The following is a 26378-nucleotide window of genomic DNA, read 5'->3' as shown; positions in this document are numbered from 1 at the left end:
GTACCTGTACTGTGTATACCTGTCATGGTGTAGTAGTATGAGGAGGAGATGTGTATACTGTACCTGTACTGTGTATACCTGTCATGGTGTAGTAGTATGAGGAGGAGATGTGTATACTGTACCTGTACTGTGTATACCTGTCATGGTGTAGTAGTAGTAGTAGTATGAGGAGATGTGTATACTGTACCTGTACTGTGTATACCTGTCATGGTGTAGTAGTATGAGGAGATGTGTATACTGTACCTGTACTGTGTATACCTGTCATGGTGTAGTAGTGTGAGGAGATGTGTTTACGGTACCTGTACTGTGTATACCTGTCATGGTGTAGTAGTATGAGGAGGAGATGTGTATACTGTACCTGTACTGTGTATACCTGTCATGGTGTAGTAGTATGAGGAGATGTGTATACTGTACCTGTACTGTGTATACCTGTCATGGTGTAGTAGTAGTATGAGGAGGAGGAGATGTGTATACTGTACCTGTACTGTGTATACCTGTCATGGTGTAGTTTTATGAGGAGGAGATGTGTATACTGTACCTGTACTGTGTATACCTGTCATGGTGTAGTAGTATGAGGAGAGGTGTATACTGTACCTGTACTGTGTATACCTGTCATGGTGTAGTAGTATGAGGAGATGTATATACTGTACCTGTACTGTGTATACCTGTCATGGTGTAGTAGTAGTATGAGGAGATGTGTATACTGTACCTGTACTGTGTATACCTGTCATGGTGTAGTAGTAGTATGAGGAGATGTGTATACTGTACCTGTACTGTGTATACCTGTCATGGTGTAGTAGTATGAGGAGGAGATGTGTATATACTGTACCTGTACTGTGTATACCTGTCATGGTGTAGTAGTATGAGGAGGAGATGTGTATACTGTACCTGTACTGTGTATACCTGTCATGGTGTAGTAGTATGAGGAGGAGATGTGTATACTGTACCTGTACTGTGTATACCTGTCATGGTGTAGTAGTATGAGGAGATGTGTATATTGTACCTGTACTGTGTATACCTGTCATGGTGTAGTAGTATGAGGAGATGTGTATACTGTACCTGTACTGTGTATACCTGTCATGGTGTAGTAGTATGAGGAGGAGATGTGTATACTGTACCTGTACCGTGTATACCTGTCATGGTGTAGTAGTATGAGGAGGAGATGTGTATACTGTACCTGTACTGTGTATACCTGTCATGGTGTAGTAGTATGAGGAGATGTGTATACTGTACCTGTACTGTGTATACCTGTCATGGTGTAGTAGTATGAGGAGATGTGTATACTGTACCTGTACTGTGTATACCTGTCATGGTGTAGTAGTAGTAGTAGTATAAGGAGGAGGAGATGTGTATACTGTATCTGTACTGTGTATACCTGTCATGATGTAGTAGTATGAGGAGGAGATGTGTATACTGTACCTGTACTGTCTATACCTGTCATGATGTAGTAGTAGTAGTATGAGGAGGAAATGTGTATACTGTACCTGTACTGTGTATACCTGTCATGGTGTAGTAGTATGAGGAGTAGATGTGTATACTGTACCTGTACTGTGTATACCTGTCATGGTGTAGTAGTAGTATGAGGAGGAGATGTGTATACTGTATCTGTACTGTGTATACCTGTCATGGTGTAGTAGTATGAGGAGATGTGTATACTGTGCCTGTACTGTGTATACCTGTCATGGTGTAGTAGTATGAGGAGGAGATGTGTATACTGTACCTGTACTGTGTATACCTGTCATGGTGTAGTAGTATGAGGAGGAGATGTGTATACTGTACCTGTACTGTGTATACCTGTCATGGTGTAGTAGTAGTATGAGGAGGAGATGTGTATACTGTATCTGTACTGTGTATACCTGTCATGGTGTAGTAGTAGTATGAGGAGGAGATGTGTATACTGTACCTGTACTGTGTATACCTGTCATGGTGTAGTAGTATGAGGAGGAGATGTGTATACTGTACCTGTACTGTGTATACCTGTCATGGTGTAGTAGTATGAGGAGGAGATGTGTATACTGTACCTGTACTGTGTATACCTGTCATGGTGTAGTAGTATGAGGAGGAGATGTGTATACTGTACCTGTACTGTGTATATCTGTCATGGTGTAGTAGTATGAGGAGGAGATGTGTATACTGTACCTGTACTGTGTATACCTGTCATGGTGTAGTAGTAGTATAAGGAGATGTGTATACTGTACCTGTACTGTGTATACCTGTCATGGTGTAGTAGTATGAGGAGGAGATGTGTATACTGTACCTGTACTGTGTATACCTGTCATGGTGTAGTAGTAGTATGAGGAGGAGATGTGTATACTGTACCTGTGCTGTGTATACCTGTCATGGTGTAGTAGTAGTAGTATAAGGAGATGTGTATACTGTACCTGTAATGTGTATACCTGTCATGGTGTAGTAGTATGAGGAGGAGATGTGTATACTGTACCTGTACTGTGTATACCTGTCATGGTGTAGTAGTAGTATGAGGAGGAGATGTGTATACTGTACCTGTGCTGTGTATACCTGTCATGGTGTAGTAGTATGAGGAGGAGATGTGTATACTGTACCTGTACTGTGTATACCTGTCATGGTGTAGTAGTATGAGTAGATGTGTATACTGTACCTGTACTGTGTATACCTGTCATGGTGTAGTAGTATGAGGAGATGTGTATACTGTACCTGTACTGTGTATACCTGTCATGGTGTAGTAGTATGAGGAGATGTGTATACTGTACCTGTACTGTGTATACCTGTCATGGTGTAGTAGTAGTATGAGGAGGAGATGTGTATACTGTACCTGTACTGTGTATACCTGTCATGGTGTAGTAGTAGTATGAGGAGGAGATGTGTATACTGTACCTGTACTGTGTATACCTGTCATGGTGTAGTAGTAGTATGAGGAGGAGATGTGTATACTGTACCTGTACTGTATATACCTGTCATGGTGTAGTAGTATGAGGAGGAGATGTGTATACTGTACCTGTACTGTGTATACCTGTCATGGTGTAGTAGTGTGAGGAGATGTGTATACGGTACCTGTACTGTGTATAACTGTCATGGTGTAGTAGTATGAGGAGGAGATGTGTATACTGTACCTGTACTGTGTATACCTGTCATGGTGTAGTAGTGTGAGGAGATGTGTATACGGTACCTGTACTGTGTATACCTGTCATGGTGTAGTAGTATGAGGAGGAGATGTGTATACTGTACCTTTACTGTGTATACCTGTCATGGTGTAGTAGTAGTATGAGGAGGAGATGTGTATACTGTACCTGTACTGTGTATACCTGTCATGGTGTAGTAGTATGAGGAGGAGATGTGTATACTGTACCTGTACTGTGTATACCTGTCATGGTATAGTAGTGGGAGGAGATGTGTATACTGTACCTGTACTGTGTATACCTGTCATGGTGTAGTAGTATGAGGAGATGTGTATACTGTACCTGTACTGTGTATACCTGTCATGGTGTAGTAGTATGAGGAGGAGATGTGTATACTGTACCTGTACTGTGTATACCTGTCATGGTGTAGTAGTAGTATGAGGAGGAGGAGATGTGTATACTGTACCTGTACTGTGTATACCTGTCATGGTGTAGTAGTATGAGGAGATGTGTATACTGTACCTGTACTGTGTATACCTGTCATGGTGTAGTAGTATGAGGAGGAGATGTGTATACTGTACCTGTACTGTGTATACCTGTCATGGTGTAGTAGTAGTATGAGGAGATGTGTATACTGTACCTGTACTGTGTATACCTGTCATGGTGTAGTAGTAGTATGAGGAGGAGATGTGTATACTGTACCTGTACTGTGTATACCTGTCATGGTGTAGTAGTAGTATGTGGAGGAGATGTGTATACTGTACCTGTACTGTGTATACCTGTCATGGTGTAGTAGTATGAGGAGGAGATGTGTATACTGTACCTGTACTGTGTATACCTGTCATGGTGTAGTAGTAGTAGTATGAGGAGATGTGTATACTGTACCTGTACTGTGTATACCTGTCATGGTGTAGTAGTATGAGGAGGAGATGTGTATACTGTACCTGTACTGTGTATACCTGTCATGGTGTAGTAGTATGAGGAGATGTGTATACTGTACCTGTACTGTGTATACCTGTCATGGTGTAGTAGTATGAGGAGATGTGTATACTGTACCTGTACTGTGTATACCTGTCATGGTGTAGTAGTAGTATGAGGAGAGGTGTATACTATACCTGTACTGTGTATACCTGTCATGGTGTATTAGTAGTATGAGGAGGAGATGTGTATACTGTACCTGTACTGTGTATACCTGTCATGGTGTAGTAGTATGAGGAGGAGATGTGTATACTGTACCTGTACTGTGTATACCTGTCATGGTGTAGTAGTAGTATGAGGAGATGTGTATACTGTACCTGTACTGTGTATACCTGTCATGGTGTAGTAGTATGAGGAGATGTGTATACTGTACCTGTACTGTGTATACCTGTCATGGTGTAGTAGTGTGAGGAGATGTGTATACGGTACCTGTACTGTGTATACCTGTCATGGTGTAGTAGTATGAGGAGGAGATGTGTATACTGTACCTGTACTGTGTATACCTGTCATGGTGTAGTAGTATGAGGAGATGTGTATACTGTACCTGTACTGTGTATACCTGTCATGGTGTAGTAGTAGTATGAGGAGGAGGAGATGTGTATACTGTACCTGTACTGTGTATACCTGTCATGGTGTAGTTTTATGAGGAGGAGATGTGTATACTGTACCTGTACTGTGTATACCTGTCATGGTGTAGTAGTATGAGGAGAGGTGTATACTGTACCTGTACTGTGTATACCTGTCATGGTGTAGTAGTATGAGGAGATGTATATACTGTACCTGTACTGTGTATACCTGTCATGGTGTAGTAGTAGTATGAGGAGATGTGTATACTGTACCTGTACTGTGTATACCTGTCATGGTGTAGTAGTAGTATGAGGAGATGTGTATACTGTACCTGTACTGTGTATACCTGTCATGGTGTAGTAGTATGAGGAGGAGATGTGTATACTCTACCTGTACTGTGTATACCTGTCATGGTGTAGTAGTATGAGGAGATGTGCATACTGTACCTGTACTGTGTATACCTGTCATGGTGTAGTAGTGTGAGGAGATGTGTATACTGTACCTGTACTGTGTATACCTGTCATGGTGTAGTAGTAGTATGAGGAGGAGATGTGTATACTGTACCTGTACTGTGTATACCTGTCATGGTGTAGTAGTAGTATGAGGAGATGTGTATACTGTACCTGTACTGTGTATACCTGTCATGGTGTAGTAGTAGTATGAGGAGGAGGAGATGTGTATACTGTACCTGTACTGTGTATACCTGTCATGGTGTAGTTTTATGAGGAGGAGATGTGTATACTGTACCTGTACTGTGTATACCTGTCATGGTGTAGTAGTATGAGGAGATGTGTATACGGTACCTGTACTGTGTATACCTGTCATGGTGTAGTAGTATGAGGAGGAGATGTGTATACTGTACCTGTACTGTGTATACCTGTCATGGTGTAGTAGTATGAGGAGATGTGTATATTGTACCTGTACTGTGTATACCTGTCATGGTGTAGTAGTATGAGGAGATGTGTATACTGTACCTGTACTGTGTATACCTGTCATGGTGTAGTAGTATGAGGAGGAGATGTGTATACTGTACCTGTACCGTGTATACCTGTCATGGTGTAGTAGTATGAGGAGGAGATGTGTATACTGTACCTGTACTGTGTATACCTGTCATGGTGTAATAGTATGAGGAGATGTGTATATTGTACCTGTACTGTGTATACCTGTCATGGTGTAGTAGTATGAGGAGATGTGTATACTGTACCTGTACTGTGTATACCTGTCATGGTGTAGTAGTATGAGGAGATGTGTATACTGTACCTGTACTGTGTATACCTGTCATGATGTAGTAGTAGTAGTATGAGGAGGAAATGTGTATACTGTACCTGTACTGTGTATACCTGTCATGGTGTAGTAGTATGAGATGTGTATACTGTACCTGTACTGTGTATACCTGTCATGGTGTAGTAGTATGAGATGTGTATACTGTACCTGTACTGTGTATACCTGTCATGGTGTAGTAGTAGTATGAGGAGGAGATGTGTATACTGTATCTGTACTGTGTATACCTGTCATGGTGTAGTAGTATGAGGAGGAGATGTGTATACTGTACCTGTACTGTGTATACCTGTCATGGTGTAGTAGTATGAGGAGGAGATGTGTATACTGTACCTGTACTGTGTATACCTGTCATGGTGTAGTAGTAGTATGAGGAGGAGATGTGTATACTGTATCTGTACTGTGTATACCTGTCATGGTGTAGTAGTATGAGGAGGAGATGTGTATACTGTACCTGTACTGTGTATACCTGTCATGGTGTAGTAGTATGAGGAGGAGATGTGTATACTGTACCTGTACTGTGTATACCTGTCATGGTGTAGTAGTATGAGGAGGAGATGTGTATACTGTACCTGTACTGTGTATATCTGTCATGGTGTAGTAGTATGAGGAGGAGATGTGTATACTGTACCTGTACTGTGTATACCTGTCATGGTGTAGTAGTAGTATAAGGAGATGTGTATACTGTACCTGTACTGTGTATACCTGTCATGGTGTAGTAGTATGAGGAGGAGATGTGTATACTGTACCTGTACTGTGTATACCTGTCATGGTGTAGTAGTATGAGGAGGAGATGTGTATACTGTACCTGTACTGTGTATACCTGTCATGGTGTAGTAGTATGAGGAGGAGATGTGTATACTGTACCTGTACTGTGTATACCTGTCATGGTGTAGTAGTAGTATGAGGAGGAGATGTGTATACTGTACCTGTGCTGTGTATACCTGTCATGGTGTAGTAGTAGTAGTATAAGGAGATGTGTATACTGTACCTGTAATGTGTATACCTGTCATGGTGTAGTAGTATGAGGAGGAGATGTGTATACTGTACCTGTACTGTGTATACCTGTCATGGTGTAGTAGTAGTATGAGGAGGAGATGTGTATACTGTACCTGTGCTGTGTATACCTGTCATGGTGTAGTAGTATGAGGAGGAGATGTGTATACTGTACCTGTACTGTGTATACCTGTCATGGTGTAGTAGTATGAGTAGATGTGTATACTGTACCTGTACTGTGTATACCTGTCATGGTGTAGTAGTATGAGGAGATGTGTATACTGTACCTGTACTGTGTATACCTGTCATGGTGTAGTAGTATGAGGAGATGTGTATACTGTACCTGTACTGTGTATACCTGTCATGGTGTAGTAGTAGTATGAGGAGGAGATGTGTATACTGTACCTGTACTGTGTATACCTGTCATGGTGTAGTAGTAGTATGAGGAGGAGATGTGTATACTGTACCTGTACTGTATATACCTGTCATGGTGTAGTAGTATGAGGAGGAGATGTGTATACTGTACCTGTACTGTGTATACCTGTCATGGTGTAGTAGTGTGAGGAGATGTGTATACGGTACCTGTACTGTGTATAACTGTCATGGTGTAGTAGTATGAGGAGGAGATGTGTATACTGTACCTGTACTGTGTATACCTGTCATGGTGTAGTAGTGTGAGGAGATGTGTATACGGTACCTGTACTGTGTATACCTGTCATGGTGTAGTAGTATGAGGAGGAGATGTGTATACTGTACCTTTACTGTGTATACCTGTCATGGTGTAGTAGTAGTATGAGGAGGAGATGTGTATACTGTACCTGTACTGTGTATACCTGTCATGGTGTAGTAGTATGAGGAGGAGATGTGTATACTGTACCTGTACTGTGTATACCTGTCATGGTGTAGTAGTATGAGGAGGAGATGTGTATACTGTACCTGTACTGTGTATACCTGTCATGGTGTAGTAGTAGTATGTGGAGGAGATGTGTATACTGTACCTGTACTGTGTATACCTGTCATGGTGTAGTAGTATGAGGAGGAGATGTGTATACTGTACCTGTACTGTGTATACCTGTCATGGTGTAGTAGTAGTATGTGGAGGAGATGTGTATACTGTACCTGTACTGTGTATACCTGTCATGGTGTAGTAGTATGAGGAGGAGATGTGTATACTGTACCTGTACTGTGTATACCTGTCATGGTGTAGTAGTATGAGGAGGAGATGTGTATACTGTACCTGTACTGTGTATACCTGTCATGGTGTAGTAGTAGTAGTAGTATGAGGAGATTTGTATACTGTACCTGTACTGTGTATACCTGTCATGGTGTAGTAGTATGAGGAGATGTGTATACTGTACCTGTACTGTGTATACATGTCATGGTGTAGTAGTATGAGGAGATGTGTATACTGTACCTGTACTGTGTATACCTGTCATGGTGTAGTAGTATGAGATGTGTATACTGTACCTGTACTGTGTATACCTGTCATGGTGTAGTAGTATGAGATGTGTATACTGTACCTGTACTGTGTATACCTATCATGGTGTAGTAGTATGAGGAGGAGATGTGTATACTGTACCTGTACTGTGTATACATGTCATGGTGTAGTAGTAGTAGTAGTAGTATGAGGAGGAGATGTGTATACTGTACCTGTACTGTGTATACCTGTCATGGTGTAGTAGTATGAGGAGATGTGTATACTGTACCTGTACTGTGTATACCTGTCATGGTGTAGTAGTATGAGATGTGTATACTGTACCTGTACTGTGTATACCTGTCATGGTGTAGTAGTATGAGGAGATGTGTATACTGTACCTGTACTGTGTATACCTATCATGGTGTAGTAGTATGAGGAGGAGATGTGTATACTGTACCTGTACTGTGTATACCTGTCATGGTGTAGTAGTAGTATGAGGAGATGTGTATACTGTACCTGTACTGTGTATACCTGTCATGGTGTAGTAGTATGAGGAGGAGATGTGTATACTGTACCTGTACTGTGTATACCTGTCATGGTGTAGTAGTAGTAGTAGTATGAGGAGATTTGTATACTGTACCTGTACTGTGTATACCTGTCATGGTGTAGTAGTATGAGGAGATGTGTATACTGTGCCTGTACTGTGTATACCTGTCATGGTGTAGTAGTAGTATGAGGAGGAGATGTGTATACAGTACCTGTACTGTGTATACCTGTCATGGTGTAGTAGTATGAGGAGGAGAGGTGTATACTGTACCTGTACTGTGTATACCTGTCATGGTGTAGTAGTATGAGATGTGTATACTGTACCTGTGCTGTGTATACCTGTCATGGTGTAGTAGTATGAGGAGGAGATGTGTATACTGTACCTGTACTGTGTATACCTGTCATGGTGTAGTAGTAGTATGAGGAGGAGATGTGTATACTGTACCTGTACTGTGTATACCTGTCATGGTGTAGTAGTAGTAGTAGTATGAGGAGGAGATGTGTATACTGTACCTGTACTGTGTATACCTGTCATGGTGTAGTAGTAGTAGTAGTATGAGGAGGAGATGTGTATACTGTACCTGTACTGTGTATACCTGTCATGGTGTAGTAGTATGAGGAGATGTGTATACTGTACCTGTACTGTGTATACCTGTCATGGTGTAGTAGTAGTATGAGGAGGAGATGTGTATACTGTACCTGTACTGTGTATACCTGTCATGGTGTAGTAGTAGTATGTGGAGGAGATGTGTATACTGTACCTGTACTGTGTATACCTGTCATGGTGTAGTAGTATGAGGAGGAGATGTGTATACTGTATCTGTACTGTGTATACCTGTCATGGTGTAGTAGTAGTATGAGGAGGAGATGTGTATACTGTATCTGTACTGTGTATACCTGTCATGGTGTAGTAGTAGTATGTGGAGGAGATGTGTATACTGTACCTGTACTGTGTATACCTGTCATGGTGTAGTAGTATGAGGAGGAGATGTGTATACTGTACCTGTACTGTGTATACCTGTCATGGTGTAGTAGTATGAGGAGATGTGTATACTGTACCTGTACTGTGTATACCTGTCATGGTGTAGTAGTTGTAGTATGAGGAGGAGATGTGTATACTGTATCTGTACTGTGTATACCTGTCATGGTGTAGTAGTATGAGGAGATGTGTATACTGTACCTGTACTGTGTATACCTGTCATAGTGTATTAGTAGTATGAGGAGGAGATGTGTATACTATACCTGTACTGTGTATACCTGTCATGGTGTAGTAGTATGAGGAGGAGATGTGTATACTGTACCTGTACTGTGTATACCTGTCATGGTGTAGTAGTATGAGGAGGAGATGTGTATACTGTATCTGTACTGTGTATACCTGTCATGGTGTAGTAGTAGTATGAGGAGGAGATGTGTATACTGTTCCTGTACTGTGTATACCTGTCATGGTGTAGTAGTAGTATGAGGAGATGTGTATACTGTACCTGTACTGTGTATACCTGTCATGGTGTAGTAGTATGAGGAGATGTGTATACTGTACCTGTACTGTGTATACCTGTCATGGTGTAGTAGTATGAGGAGATGTGTATACTGTACCTGTACTGTGTATACCTGTCATGGTGTAGTAGTATGAGGAGATGTGTATACTGTACCTGTACTGTGTATACCTGTCATGGTGTAGTAGTAGTATGAGGAGGAGATGTGTATACTGTACCTGTACTGTGTATACCTGTCATGGTGTAGTAGTATGAGGAGGAGATGTGTATACTGTACCTGTACTGTGTATACCTGTCATGGTGTAGTAGTAGTGTGAGGAGATGTGTATACTGTACCTGTACTGTGTATACCTGTCATGGTGTAGTAGTAGTATGAGGAGGAGATGTGTATACTGTACCTGTACTGTGTATACCTGTCATGGTGTAGTAGTATGAGAAGATGTGTATACTGTACCTGTACTGTGTATACCTGTCATGGTGTAGTAGTAGTAGTATGAGGAGGAGATGTGTATACTGTACCTGTACTGTGTATACCTGTCATGGTGTAGTAGTATGAGGAGGAGACATGTATACTGTACCTCTACTGTGTATACCTGTCATGGTGTAGTAGTATGAGGAGATGTGTATACTGTACCTGTACTGTGTATACCTGTCATGGTGTAGTAGTAGTATGAGGAGGAGATGTGTATACTGTACCTGTACTGTGTATACCTGTCATGGTGTAGTAGTATGAGGAGGAGATGTGTATACTGTACCTGTACTGTGTATACCTGTCATGGTGTAGTAGTAGTATGAGGAGGAGATGTGTATTCTGTACCTGTACTGTGTATACCTGTCATGGAGTAGTAGTAGTATGAGGAGGAGATGTGTATACTGTACCTGTACTGTGTATACCTGTCATGGTGTAGTAGTAGTATGAGGAGGAGATGTGTATACTGTACCTGTACTGTGTATACCTGTCATGGTGTAGTAGTATGAGGAGATGTGTATACTGTACCTGTACTGTGTATACCTGTCATGGGGTAGTAGTAGTATGAGGAGGAGATGTGTATACTGTACCTGTACTGTGTATACCTGTCATGGTGTAGTAGTATGAGGAGATGTGTATACTGTACCTGTACTGTGTATACCTGTCATGGTGTAGTAGTATGAGGAGGAGATGTGTATACTGTACCTGTACTGTGTATACCTGTCATGGTGTAGTAGTAGTATGAGGAGGAGATGTGTATACTGTACCTGTACTGTGTATACCTGTCATGGTGTAGTAGTAGTATGAGGAGGAGATGTGTATACTGTACCTGTACTGTGTATACCTGTCATGGTGTAGTAGTAGTATGAGGAGGAGATGTGTATACTGTACCTGTACTGTGTATACCTGTCATGGTGTAGTAGTAGTATGAGGAGGAGATGTGTATACTGTACCTGTACTGTGTATACCTGTCATGGTGTAGTAGTAGTATGAGGAGGAGATGTGTATACTGTACCTGTACTGTGTATACCTGTCATGGTGTAGTAGTAGTATGAGGAGGAGATGTGTATACTGTACCTGTACTGTGTATACCTGTCATGGTGTAGTAGTAGTATGAGGAGGAGATGTGTATACTGTACCTGTACTGTGTATACCTGTCATGGTGTAGTAGTAGTATGAGGAGGAGATGTGTATACTGTACCTGTACTGTGTATACCTGTCATGGTGTAGTAGTATGAGGAGGAGATGTGTATATACTGTACCTGTACTGTGTATACCTGTCATGGGGTAGTAGTATGAGGAGGAGATGTGTATACTGTACCTGTACTGTGTATACCTGTCATGGTGTAGTAGTAGTATGAGGAGGAGATGTGTATACTGTACCTGTACTGTGTATACCTGTCATGGTGTAGTAGTATGAGGAGGAGATGTGTATACTGTACCTGTACTGTGTATACCTGTCATGGTGTAGTAGTAGTAGTAGTATGAGGAGGAAATGTGTATACTGTACCTGTACTGTGTATACCTGTCATGGTGTAGTAGTATGAGGAGATGTGTATACTGTACCTGTACTGTGGATACCTGTCATGGTGTAGTAGTATGAGGAGATGTGTATACTGTACCTGTACTGTGTATACCTGTCATGGTGTAGTAGTAGTAGTAGTAGTAGTAGTATGAGGAGGAGATGTGTATATACTGTACCTGTACTGTGTATACCTGTCATGGGGTAGTAGTATGAGGAGGAGATGTGTATACTGTACCTGTACTGTGTATACCTGTCATGGTGTAGTAGTAGTATGAGGAGGAGATGTGTATACTGTACCTGTACTGTGTATACCTGTCATGGTGTAGTAGTATGAGGAGATGTGTATACTGTACCTGTACTGTGTATACCTGTCATGGTGTAGTAGTATGAGGAGGAGATGTGTATACTGTACCTGTACTGTGTATACCTGTCATGGTGTAGTAGTAGTAGTAGTATGAGGAGGAGATGTGTATACTGTACCTGTACTGTGTATACCTGTCATGGTGTAGTAGTATGAGGAGATGTGTATACTGTACCTGTACTGTGTATACCTGTCATGGTGTAGTAGTATGAGGAGATGTGTATACTGTACCTGTACTGTGTATACCTGTCATGATGTAGTAGTATGAGGAGATGTGTATACTGTACCTCTACTGTGTATACCTGTCATGGTGTAGTAGTATGAGGAGATGTGTATACTGTACCTGTACTGTGTATACCTGTCATGGTGTAGTAGTATGAGGAGATGTGTATACTGTACCTGTACTGTGTATACCTGTCATGGTGTAGTAGTATGAGGAGATGTGTATACTGTACCTGTACTGTGTATACCTGTCATGGTGTAGTAGTATGAGGAGGAGATGTGTATACTGTACCTGTACTGTGTATACCTGTCATGGGGTAGTAGTAGTATGAGGAGGAGATGTGTATACTGTACCTGTACTGTGTATACCTGTCATGGTGTAGTAGCAGTATGATGTAATTCAGTAATGTTTGATACTTTCCCCTTAGGCAGACAAGTATCGCTCCAATCACATTGTAATGACCATGGGGTCTGATTTCCAGTATGAGAACGCCATCCCGTGGTTTAAGAACATGGACAAGCTTATTAAACTGGTGAATGCTCAGGTGAGGTGCCTGTAATGCCCCCCGGTATATTGGACCCTATACACAGGGGTCTGGCGGTCTTTACTGAATTGACTTGTTTTCTTCTTCAGCAAACTAATGGAAGCAAAGTGAATGTGATCTACTCTACACCAAGCTGCTACCTGACGGCATTAAACAGAGCCAACCTAAGCTGGTGAGTACAGGGACTATTACCCCACTCTACTTAGTGTGGTATTTCCCATCCAGGGTGCCTCCAGCTGTTGCAAAACTGCAACTCCCTGCATGCCTGGGCAGCTTTGGCTACCCTGACATGCTGGGAGTTGTAGTTTTGCAACAGCTGGAGGCACCCTGGATGGGAAACACTGATTTATTGAGTGCAAGAAACCTTATTGATACCATGTATTGGTTAACTCTTTGTCTCAGGCCAGTGAAGATGGACGATTTCTTCCCGTATGCTGATGGTCCGCACATGTTCTGGACAGGATACTTTACCAGCCGGGCCGGCTTCAAGCGCTACGAGAGGCTCAGCAACAATTTCCTGCAGGTGAAGTGAAGCTTATATGTTACTTAGCGGAGAGGATATTGTCACCGCACTGAAGATCTGAGCGACAATGATAAAGTTATTACTATGATTATCAGGTCTGCAACCAACTAGAGGCCTTAACCGGAGCAGCCGCAACACATGGACCATACGGAACCAGCAGCAGCTTAACTCTAAGTAGGGGTCTTGTTTATACATCTTATTACCTTATAACATCTTATTATAGTAACCCCGCTCCTGATCCTCTTATTACCCTATAACATCTTATTACAGTAACCCCGCTCCTGATCCTCTTATTACCCTATAACATCTTATTACAGTGACCCGGCTCCTGATCCTCTTATTACCCTATAACATCTTATTACAGTAACCCGGCTCCTGATCCTCTTATTACCCTATAACATCTTATTACAGTAACCCGGCTCCTGATCCTCTTATTATCTATAACATCTTATTACAGTAACCCGGCTCCTGATCCTCTTATTACCCTATAACATCTTATTACAGTAACCCGGCTCCTGATCCTCTTATTATCTATAACATCTTATTACAGTAACCCGGCTCCTGATCCTCTTATTACCCTATAACATCTTATTACAGTAACCCGGCTCCTGATCCTCTTATTATCTATAACATCTTATTACAGTAACCCGGCTCCTGATCCTCTTATTATCTATAACATCTTATTACAGTAACCCGGCTCCTGATCCTCTTATTATCTATAACATCTTATTACAGTAACCCGGCTCCTGATCCTCTTATTACCCTATAACATCTTATTACAGTAACCCGGCTCCTGATCCTCTTATTATCTATAACATCTTATTACAGTTACCCGACTCCTGATCCTCTTATTACCCTATAACATCTTATTACAGTAACCCGGCTCCTGATCCTCTTATTACCCTATAACATCTTATTACAGTAACCCGGCTCCTGATCCTCTTATTACCCTATAACATCTTATTACAGTAACCCGGCTCCTGATCCTCTTATTACCCTATAACATCTTATTACAGTAACCCGGCTCCTGATCCTCTTATTACCCTATAACATCTTATTACAGTAACCCGGCTCCTGATCCTCTTATTACCCCTATAACATCTTATTACAGTAACCCGGCTCCTGATCCCCTTATTACCCTATAACATCTTATTACAGTAACCCGGCTCCTGATCCTCTTATTACCTCTATAACATCTTATTACAGTAACCCGGCTCCTGATCCTCTTATTACCCCTATAACATCTTATTACAGTAACCCGGCTCCTGATCCTCTTATTACCCTATAACATCTTATTACAGTAACCCGGCTCCTGATCCTCTTATTACCCTATAACATCTTATTACAGTAACCCGGCTCCTGATCCTCTTATTACCCTATAACATCTTATTACAGTAACCCGGCTCCTGATCCTCTTATTACCCTATAACATCTTATTACAGTAACCCGGCTCCTGATCCTCTTATTACCCTATAACATCTTATTACAGTAACCCGGCTCCTGATCCTCTTATTACCCTATATCATCTTATTACAGTAACCAGGCTCCTGATCCTCTTATTACCCTATATCATCTTATTACAGTAACCTGGCTCCTGATCCTCTTATTACCCCTATAACATCTTATTACAGTAACCCGGCTCCCGATCCTCCTATTACCCTATAACATCTTATTACAGTAACCCGGCTCCTGATCCTCTTATTAACCTATAACATCTTATTACAGTAACTCGGCTCCTGATCCTCTTATTACCCTATAACATCTTATTACAGTAACCCGGCTCCCGATCCTCCTATTACCCTATAACATCTTATTACAGTAACCCGGCTCCTGATCCTCTTATTAACCTATAACATCTTATTACAGTAACTCGGCTCCTGATCCTCTTATTACCCTATAACATCTTATTACAGTAACCCGGCTCCTGATCCTCTTATTACCCTATAACATCTTATTACAGTAACCTGGCTCCTGATCCTCTTATTACCCTATAACATCTTATTACAGTAACCCGGCTCCCGATCCTCTTATTAACCTATAACATCTTATTACAGTAACTCGGCTCCTGATCCTCTTATTACCCTATAACATCTTATTACAGTAACCCGGCTCCTGATCCTCTTATTACCCTATAACATCTTATTACAGTAACCCGGCTCCTGATCCTCTTATTACCCTATAACATCTTATTACAGTAACCCGGCTCCTGATCCTCTTATTACCCTATAACATCTTATTACAGTAACCTGGCTCCTGATCCTCTTATTACCCTATAACATCTTATTACAGTAACCCGGCTCCTGATCCTCTTATTACCCTATAACATCTTATTACAGTAACCCGACTCCTGATCCTCTTATTACAGTAACCTGGCTCCTGATCCCCTTATTACCCTATAACATCTTATTACAGTAACCCGGCTCCTGATCCTCTTATTACCCTATAACATCTTATTACAGTAACCCGGATCCTGATCCTCTTATTACAGTAACCTGGCTCCTGATCCTCTTATTACAGTAACCCGGCTCCTGATCCTCTTATTACCCCTATAACATCTTATTACAGTAACCCGGCTCCTGATCCTCTTATTACCCCTATAACACATTATTACAGTAACCCGGCTCCTGATCCTCTTATTACCCTATAAAATCTTATTACAGTAACCCGGCTCCTGATCCTCTTATTACCCCTATAAAATCTTATTACAGTAACCCGGCTCCTGATCCTCTTATTACCCTATAACATCTTATTACAGTAACCCGGCTCCTGATCCTCTTATTACCCTATAACATCTTATTACAGTAACCCGGCTCCTGATCCTCTTATTACCCTATAACATCTTATTACAGTAACCCAGCTCCTGATCCTCTTATTACCCTATTATAACATCTTATTACAGTAACCCGGCTCCTGATCCTATTATTACGTGTACCTTTGTATTTCAGGACGCGCTATGGGAGTAGCTCAGCACCATGATGCTATAACTGGAACAGCCAAACAACATGTGAATGATGATTACACTTTGCGGTTGTATAAAGGCTGGGAGACCTGTCAGGTAACCTCACCCAAGAATTGCTCCATATGGAATATCTGTTGGATAACACTGGAGATGTTTTACCATATTCTATATTTTAATATGTAAATGTAACTTTCTTTTGTATGAATTATAAATGTTGGGGGGCATCAATTCCCAAACAGAGGTGGCGGCGGCGGTGGCCTGCTGTGTCTTCTCTATAGCTATTGTCCTGTTTGTATCTTGCAGGTTGTGATCAGTAATGCTCTCTCTAGTCTGACTGGGACCAAGGAAAGTTTCACATTCTGCAATCTGCTGAACATCAGTGTATGCCCGACCACCGAGACAGCTAAAAGTGTAAGTGCATCCCCTTATGTAACTCAGGATCAGTACAGGATAAGTAATGTAATTTATGTTCACAGTGTCCGCACCAGCAGAATAGTGAGTACAGCTCTGGAGTATAATACAGGATATAACTCAGGATCAGTACAGGATAAGTAATGTAATGTATGTACACAGTGACCCCACCAGCAGAATAGTGAGTACAGCTCTGGAGTATAATACAGGATATAAATCTAGATTTTCCTAGCTTGTGACGGAAAATATTATTTATATGAAGACAGGAGGCGAGTATCTTATGCATTATTCTTTCTTTAATAATGCCCATAGCAGAACACTTTGGTAATCAATTCAATAAAAGAAAAAACTTCAAACTACAACTCCCAGCAGTCCTAGGACCACAGTAGCCACCCCTCCTCTGTAGCCCCTATATAAGGACTGCCCCCATATAGATCCTCCTCTTTCTTAATGCGAATCGGAACCGCACAGAAAACGACTCCATCCGGACATCCTCAACGGTCCGCAAACTTCGGCCCTTCGACCCAGAGCAGCAGAAGCCCAGAGGCCAAGGAAGGCCTAACTTCGTCCCAACGGGGACTGTAGAGAACCCAAACAGCTGGAAACCGACAGGTCAACCGAACTCAGGAAAACCGCCTCCGCGTTCAATATCCTGCAAAGAGAACAAAGAGTCGTAATAGGGTGGGTAGGGAGGGAAGATACTCGGCTCCTGTCTTCATATAACTAATATTTTCCGTCACAAGCTAGGAAAATCTAGATTTATATATCAGACAGGAGGCTCATATTTTATGCAAGTTCAAAGCTAACAACTAGCGATGACAGCAAGAAACAGTAACAAGTCAGAGCATTATAAGACCGACATAGAAACATGGTCCTCCGGCCTGAAGTAGAAATGGCGAAAGGTGGTCTTCGAAGACCAATCAGCCGCCATCAGTAAGTCGGAGAGGGAGCCCCCTGCTGTGACTATCTTCGTAGCCATAGCACCCCTGGACGAGTGAGCTCCAAACAGAGATACATCTATACCCGCCATGTCCATGGCAGAACGTACCCAACGCGCTAGAGTAGCGGAGGTAACTGGATGATGAGGTCTGACATAAGAGACAAGGAGCTGAGAAAAATCCGGAGAGCGCAGATCTGCCGTCTGCGATTCGTACGCTTGTAGACAACGAACAACGCAAAGCCTCGGGTGCGCGGGAAAATATGGATAAAAAACCGAGTGAATACCCGTCTTGGTCCTACGGACCACCGAGAATTTGACTCCCTGAGGCGAAAATTGTCGCCTAGAGATGTCCAAAGCCTTTACATCCGAGACACGTTTGATGGACACCAAACATAGAAGGACCGTCAGTTTATATAACAACAGTTTCAGGGAAAGATCGTCATTGTCCACCCACGAGGCAAACATATCGAGCAACCTGGAGACATCCCAGGTGGAATGATACCTGGGCCGAGGGGGACGTTTAAATTTTATGCCGCGCAAAAGTCTACAAACCAGCGGGTGTTTGCCAATCGGCAAAGAGTCCACTGGGCAATGGTAAGCCGAAATAGCCGACCGGTATACGTTAATGGAGCTATAAGATTTGCCAGATTCAAAAGAATCCGCCAAGTAGTTAACCACTACAGACACAGGTGCATGTATGGGATCAACCTGCCGTTGATCACCCCAACAAACCCAGAGCCTCCAGGCTGATCGATATGCCAATCTAGTCCCGGGGGCCCAGGCCAGGGCGAGGAGATCCCTAGCTGATCTTGAAAGGTCCTGATCCGCGTCCGAGACCCCGAAACCAACCACGCCAGGAGAGGCAGGTTGCCCTCCATCACCAGAGGGTGGAGACCCCCGGTCGGGTTGGTGAGAAGGTGTGGAATTTGGGGTATCAGTCTGGGATAATCCACGGCCATCCCCAGAAGGAGAGGAAACCATGGTTGAGTCGGCCACCAAGGCGTGATCAGCACAACCGTCGCTCTCTGGTTCGTCGTATGCAGGAGAACCCGGGGGATCAACTGGAAGGGAGGAAAGGCATAATGCGTTCCCCTCGGCCAGACGAGGCGGAGAGCGTCTACCGCCGATGCCTCTGGGACCGGCCTCCAGCTGAAGAAATGAGGCAGCTGGTGGTTGAGGCGGGAAGCGAAAAGGTCCACGAATAACGGGCCCCAAAGGCGCCACAACTGCAGAAAAATTGAGCGATCCAGCCGCCAATCGCTGGAATCGAGGAGATAGCGAGAATTCCAATCGGCCACCGTGTTGGAGACCCCTGGAATGTACTCCGCTACCGGGATAATGTTCCGGGCTAGGCAAAAGTGCCAGAAGTCTTTGGCAAGGTCCGCTAGGATCCTGGATCTGGTGCCCCCTAAGCGGTTGACGTATTCGACCGCCGCCACGTTGTCCATGCGTAATAACACACAACAATTGGACTAACGAGGCATGAAGCTCTTGACAGCAAAATATGCCGCTAGAAGCTCCAATGCATTGATATGCAGATTGACCTCCGTGACAGACCAAGTCCCTCCTGTGGAAATCTCCCCGCATCGAGCGCCCCAGCCAAGACGGCTCGCGTCTGACTCTATGATGACGTCCGGACAGGGGTTGAAAATGGCTTTGCCGTTCCACTCGACGGCATGACGAAGCCACCAATGTAACTCCTCGATAGCCGCCGGACAAAGGGGTACCTTGTCCGCGTATCTGAGGCCCTGGCACAGATGCAAGATCTTGAGCCTCTGAAGGGCTCGGTAGTGCAAGGGGGCCGGAAAGATAGCCTGGATGGAAGCCGCCAGGAGCCCCACCAGGCGCACCAGAATCCGTAATGATAAGCATCCTTTGCGCAGAACCGCCCTGATTTCTTTGCGGATCAGGGCTAGTTTGGACTTGGGGAGCCGCAGCAGTGCGCGATTGGTGTCCACCAAAAAACCCAGGAATTCCATCTCCTGAGCAGGTAAATTGCCACATGCGGCCCTTCCAGAGGAATCGGAGGAACTATTGTGACTCCGGGTGTATAGGGACGGTGAGGTAGGCGTCCTTCAAGTCTACCTTCACCAGCCAGTCTCTTGGCTGTAGGAGATCCCAGAGGGAATGAATTCCCTCCATCTTGAAATGGCGATACGTGACATGTTGGTTTAGGTCTCGTAGGTTTATGACCGGACGGTAGCCGCCCCCTTTTTTCTTCACTAGGAAGAGGTTGCTTACGAACCCTAGGGAAGATGGGTCGGATTCCACGATCGCATGTTTGGACAGGAGATCTCGCACCTCGTTGTCTATGAGGACAACGTTTTGGTCGGAAAAATGAATAGGAGGTGGAATCACACCCAGAATCGGCAAGGATTGGAGTTCTATGTGAAACCCCCCCACTGTCTGCCGTAATCGCAGACCAGGCGTGGGTAAAATACATCAGTTGACCCCCCACAGGTATGTGAGAACGTGGAATGGAAGGTACACTCACCGGTAGAAGGGCGGGAACGGGGATATCCACGTCCCCCACGACCTCTCTAGGATCGGCCTCGAGGAGGGCAGAAAGGTGATGGTTGAACCACGGGTACGGTGTAGGAAGGAGGAGCCTGTGGATACTGGTATTGGGCAAAGGGTCTGCCCTGTGGCCTATAGGGAGCAGAGCGGCCGGCAGATCGGCCTCTACTTCTGCCGGCCCGGGGACCCCGATTTCTTTAAGGAAGTTTGGGCCTTATCTAAGCCCGTAAAAAGGCCGACAAATCTATTGACCTCTTTGTATTAAACTGTCCCCAAAAAGCATGCCTGCTGCCGAAGGACCAGGTTCGGTCTCGGCCAGATGGGATAGTTGCGGGTCGAGGCGCATAAGGATCGACCGGCGCCTCTCAACAGAGCAGGTGGTATTAGCAGTACCTGCTAGGCAAATGGGCCCACCCACGGAGCTGACGGACGTCCACGGGTTCATCCGTCGCTGCAGCATGTTCCGCTAAGTTAAGGATTTTAGTGAGGGGGCCCATTAAATCAAGGATACGCTCCTGTATAGTTTTGAAGGAGCGTTCTATTCCTTTCTTAGGGAATTTTCCTGATTTTAATAAATATTTCGTCAGGATGGGATCCACCTCAGGGGTAACCACCACTTTATTGGGGATAAAGGGTCTAGGGCATTCAGCCCTCAGCTCATTACGGCTGGACCTATCCAGAGACTTACGAGCCCAAAGCTCTACATATTGGGCCACGTGGGGGAGCGGTGACCAGTCGCCCGATCTCGGATGGGAGATCGCGTCTGGATGGAACAGGGGTTCTCCTAGGGAATCTAGGATTACATTGCCCTGTGTGGCAGGGTTGGCGTCGGTGTCGAGCGCCGTATCCCCAGCATCCTCCTCAATATTGGGGTTGGACTCATAGTCCTCAGACTCATTGGAAGAACCCGAAGAACCCTCAGTAGAGGAGTCTACATAGGAGTCGGGTTTTGCCTGCCTAGCGGACTTATGCCTCTTGCCATGTAACTCCCCGAGGCCCAGGGGTCGAGCAGAGTCTGAGGGATGCTGGGGTTGACAGACCGGGGTAGGAACTGTCTGGAGCATAGTATTATCTTCCCCTGCCGGGGAGTCGGATGTGTGCTTTCTTTTATGGGAAGCCTTTCCCTTTTTTACATGCGGTTCTCCACCATGAAGTGGAGGGACTGAGGCATGGGAACCAGGCTGATGCGGGCCAGAGGGCATTATGGACGAGGCCAGGGCTGCTTGGACCGACTTGTTAATTAAGTCCTGGATCTGGGTGGCGGTCATAAATTGCGCCGAATCCAGGGAGAGAGCCTCCCCTCTGAGAGGGGCAGATGAAGGTTCCTCGGCCATATTAAAGTTAGGTTAAAAGGAAGTGCAAGAATCTTGGGCAGTGACTGAGGGGTTAAATTATTGAACCCAATGTGCACAGATAAACTCCTAAATAGACAGAATAAATTCCGTTCCACAGGAATATGTAATATGTGGGACAACTACCTACTCAACACAGTACAGGCTCCGATCCTCCACACCGCTGCCGTTGCACTGGCGCTGCGGTGGGAGGGGAGCCCGGAGTCCTTGTACCCAGGGGGCGAAGTCTCGCGAGACTACGTCCCTCAGGGTTCTGATTGGAGGTCGCAGGAGCGCCTCTCCACGAGCGCAGAAACGCCGCCCCCTCCCGAGCGCAGGCCGCAATGAGAAGCGGCCAGCCAGGGAGAAAACTCCGCCCTTAGCCCGCGCGCGAACTCGGACGGAGAAGAAAGGCGCAAGAAAATGGCGAAGAAGGGGGGGAGGGGAAGGTGGTGATAAGAATGAAGGAGGTAAAAGAGAGAAAGACGCTGGAGCGGCGACAGGGATGAAAAACCCAGAACCGGGAGTTTCCGGCGCTAGGCAGAAAGCAATATAAGGAGAGAAAACGGAGCCTGTGAGTACTAATCACTTAGAGAAGTACCACACTAGGTAGAATATAATAATATAATAATAATATAACAATAAAGACAGATATACAGAAAGTAAACCAAATGTATATAGAGTATACTTATCTTGGGTCTGCTATGAGCAGAAAGAAAGAGGAGGATCTATATGGGGGCAGTCCTTATATAGGGGCTACAGAGGAGGGGTGGCTACTGTGGTCCTAGGACTGCTGGGAGTTGTAGTTTGAAGTTTTTTCTTTTATTGAATTGATTACCAAAGTGTTCTGCTATGGGCATTATTAAAGAAAGAATAATGCATAAGATACTCGCCTCCTGTCTGATATATAACTCAGGATCAGTACAGGATAAGTAATGTAATGTATGTACACAGTGATCTCTCCAGCAGAATAGTGAGTACAGCTCTGGAGTATAATACAGGATATAACTCAGGATCAGTACAGGATAAGTAATGTATTGTATGTACACAGTGACCTCTCCAGCAGAATAGTGAGTACAGCTCTGGAGTATAATACAGGATATAACTCAGGATCAGTACAGGATAAGTAATGTAATGTATGTACACAGTGACCTCACCAGCAGAATAGTGAGTACAGCTCTGGAGTATAATACAGGATATAACTCAGGATCAGTACAGGATCAGTAATGTAATGTATCTACACAGTGATCTCACCAGCAGAATAGTGAGTACAGCTCTGGAGTATAATAGAGGATATAACTCAGGATGAGTACAGGATAAGTAATGTAATGTATGTACACAGTGACCTCACCAGCAGAATAGTGAGTACAGCTCTGGAGTATAATACAGGATATAACTCAGGATCAGTACAGGATCAGTAATGTAATGTATGTACACAGTGACCCCACCAGCAGAATAATGAGTACAGCACTGGAGTATAATACAGGATATAACTCAGGATCAGTACAGGATATGTAATGTAATGTATGTACACAGTGATCCCACCAGCAGAATATTGAGTACAGCTCTGGAGTATAATACAGGATATAACTCTGGATCAGTACTGGATAGGTAATGTAATGTATGTACACAGTGACCTCACCAGCAGAATATTGAGTACAGCTCTGGAGTATAATACAGGATATAACTCTGGATCAGTACTGGATAGGTAATGTAATGTATATACATAGTGACCCCACCAGCAGAATAGTGAGTACAGCTCTGGAGTATAATACAGGATATAACTCAGGATCAGTACAGGATAAGTAATGTAATCTATGTACACATTGACTCAATTATGTACATTATTTGAAGTAAAAAAATCTTATTCATCTAAGTATTATTACTGTATCATTTTCTTACAGTTTAATGTGTTCCTGTATAACCCTCTGGGACGTGCGGTCACATGGAACGTCCGGCTCCCAGTCAATGGTGTTGCCTACACAGTAAAGGGCCCCTCCGGGGAGACTGTGACCAGTGAGGTGAGGTTTTCCTCTGGTTTGCAGGATTAGGGGATTGAGTATTTATCTGTGAATGAGAAAACTTTATCTGAATTTTTGGATTCCTTTTTTGTTTTGAGAAGTCCATGTCCATATATGTTGGGGGGGGGGGGGGTTCTTTTTGGAGTTCCTCACCCCCATTATGTCTACCTTGACCAGAAGACCCATTTCAGCCAATTGTACTTCCCACCAATAACACAGGCAATCTCGCCCATTCATTTCTAGGTGACGCCAGTGTCTAAATTTACAGAATATCTCCGTAAAGACCAGGGAACAGCCAAGTGTGAACTGATTTTCCAGGCCCAGATTCCTCCATTGGGATTTACCAAGTTCACTGTCCAGAAAGTGTCCGCCCAGGAGAGATTCTTCACAAGGACAAAGAAGACCAATCCAACAAAGATCGAGAATAAGGTGCATTTAAGGGGTATTCCGGTATTCTGGTGCCTGAAGGTTTAACAGATTTGTAAATTACTCATATTAACTGGTTAACGACCAAAGGCGTGTATACACGTCCTTGTGCAGTTAACGGGCTATGGCATGGGGTCCCGACTCGAGCCCGCGCTATACCGGCCGGCCCACATCTGATTCTTGTAACTTAGGGCTGGCATTAATAGCAGTCATGCAGCGATCGCCGCAGCCAGCTATTAACCCTTTAGATCGCCGCTGTCAAAGCTGACAGCGGCATCTAAAGGAACCTGTAAACCCTCCCTGCTGGTCCAGTGGGGGGTTCGCCCCCCTGCAGCGCAATCCACTGTGGAGGTAGCCAGAGGGCGTACCTCTGCTTCCTTGCTGGTCCCGGCTCTCGCATTGATAAAGCCTGGCAGGAACAGGCTTTATCAATCGAGCGCAGATCAATGTGGTTCTATGGAACCTCATTGATCTGTATGAGGAATCTAATGATTCCTCGTAAAAGTCCCCTAAGGGGACTAATAAAGTGTAAATAAATAAAAAATGGGTAATAAAAGTTTATTAACCCCTTCCATATTAAAAGTTTAATACACCCCCCTTTTCCCAAATTCCATATAAAAACAAACATATGTGGCATTGCCGTGTGCATAAATGTCCGAACTATAAAAATATAACGTTAATTAAACCGCAAAGTATATACTTTGTATACCCTAAAAAAATGTGTAAAGAAACGATCAAAAAGTCCCATCAAAACATACTGAAAAGAGCACTGCGTAGAATCTGAAGCCCACAAAAGTTACAAAATGGCGTTTTTTTTTTTTTTTCAGTTGTGCCCCACAAATAATTGATTTCATTACAAAGTACAATTGATGGCGCAAAAAATAAGCCCTCATATGAGTGTGTAGGTGGAAAATTTTAAGCGTTATGATTTTTAGAAGGTGAAGGGGGAAAAAACAAAAGTGCAAAAAGGAAAAACCCGTGGGCCTTAAGGGGTTAAAAAATCTTAATCCTTCTAGTACTTATCAGCTGCTCTATAATACAGAGGAAGTTATTTTCAAATTTATTTTCTGTCTGACCACAGTGCTCTCTGCTGACACCTCTGTCCATGTCAGAAACTGTCCAGAGCAGGAACAAATCCCCATAGCAAATCTATCCTGCTCTGGACAGTTCCTGACATGGACATGAGGTGTCAGCAGAGAGCACTGTGGTCAGAACAGAAAAGAAATTAAAGAAAATAATTTCCTCTGTTGTATGCAGCAGCTGATAAGTACTGAAAGGATTAAGATTGTTTAATAGAAGTAATTTACAAATCTGTTTAACTTTCTGGCACCAGTTGATTTAAATAAATAAATGTTTTCCAGCGGCGTACCCCTTTAAAGTGTTATAATAATTTAGCCCCGCCCCCTGCAGCATAGGTCACCGATCCACTTACTTTTCCCTCTCTCCAGTATTACAGAGTAGAATTTCACCCAGAAACCGGATTAATCTCAGGCATTCACAATCTGGAGAAGGGGATCTCATTACCTCTAACACACAGCTTTTACTGGTGAGAATATTTCTTTACTTACAGTCAAATGAATCCTTTCCAGGCCCAGGCCCCTAGGATAACTATTCCTATTGTTTTGCAGGTATAACGCCAGTATTGGTGATAGCGAGAGCACTCAGGCCTCTGGAGCGTACATCTTCAGACCCAACCAGTCAACACCTCAACCTGTGAACCAGAAGGTCCGCAGTTATCTGGTGCAGGTGGGAAATATT

The 26378-nt window shown here is 43.7% G+C and overlaps 1 protein-coding gene across 1 annotated transcript in view; it reads left to right on the top strand.

The window, feature by feature from the left end:
* The window catches only part of MAN2B1 (mannosidase alpha class 2B member 1), a 47428-nt gene that overhangs the window by 6065 nt on the left and 14985 nt on the right, over positions 1 to 26378 (top strand). The window contains exons 7-16 of the mRNA XM_056570314.1: positions 13376 to 13492; positions 13582 to 13664; positions 13895 to 14015; positions 14111 to 14189; positions 16961 to 17070; positions 17278 to 17385; positions 24078 to 24194; positions 24438 to 24623; positions 26069 to 26166; positions 26249 to 26366. Coding sequence (XP_056426289.1) covers positions 13376 to 13492; positions 13582 to 13664; positions 13895 to 14015; positions 14111 to 14189; positions 16961 to 17070; positions 17278 to 17385; positions 24078 to 24194; positions 24438 to 24623; positions 26069 to 26166; positions 26249 to 26366 — 1137 coding nt within the window. The remainder of the gene's footprint in view (positions 1 to 13375; positions 13493 to 13581; positions 13665 to 13894; positions 14016 to 14110; positions 14190 to 16960; positions 17071 to 17277; positions 17386 to 24077; positions 24195 to 24437; positions 24624 to 26068; positions 26167 to 26248; positions 26367 to 26378) is intronic.

This window comes from Hyla sarda, chromosome 4 (genome assembly GCF_029499605.1).
Source record: "Hyla sarda isolate aHylSar1 chromosome 4, aHylSar1.hap1, whole genome shotgun sequence".
Lineage (NCBI taxonomy): Eukaryota > Metazoa > Chordata > Amphibia > Anura > Hylidae > Hyla > Hyla sarda.
The sequence above is the reverse complement of the archived record's forward strand: the minus strand, read 5'-3'. Positions and strand labels throughout refer to the sequence as shown.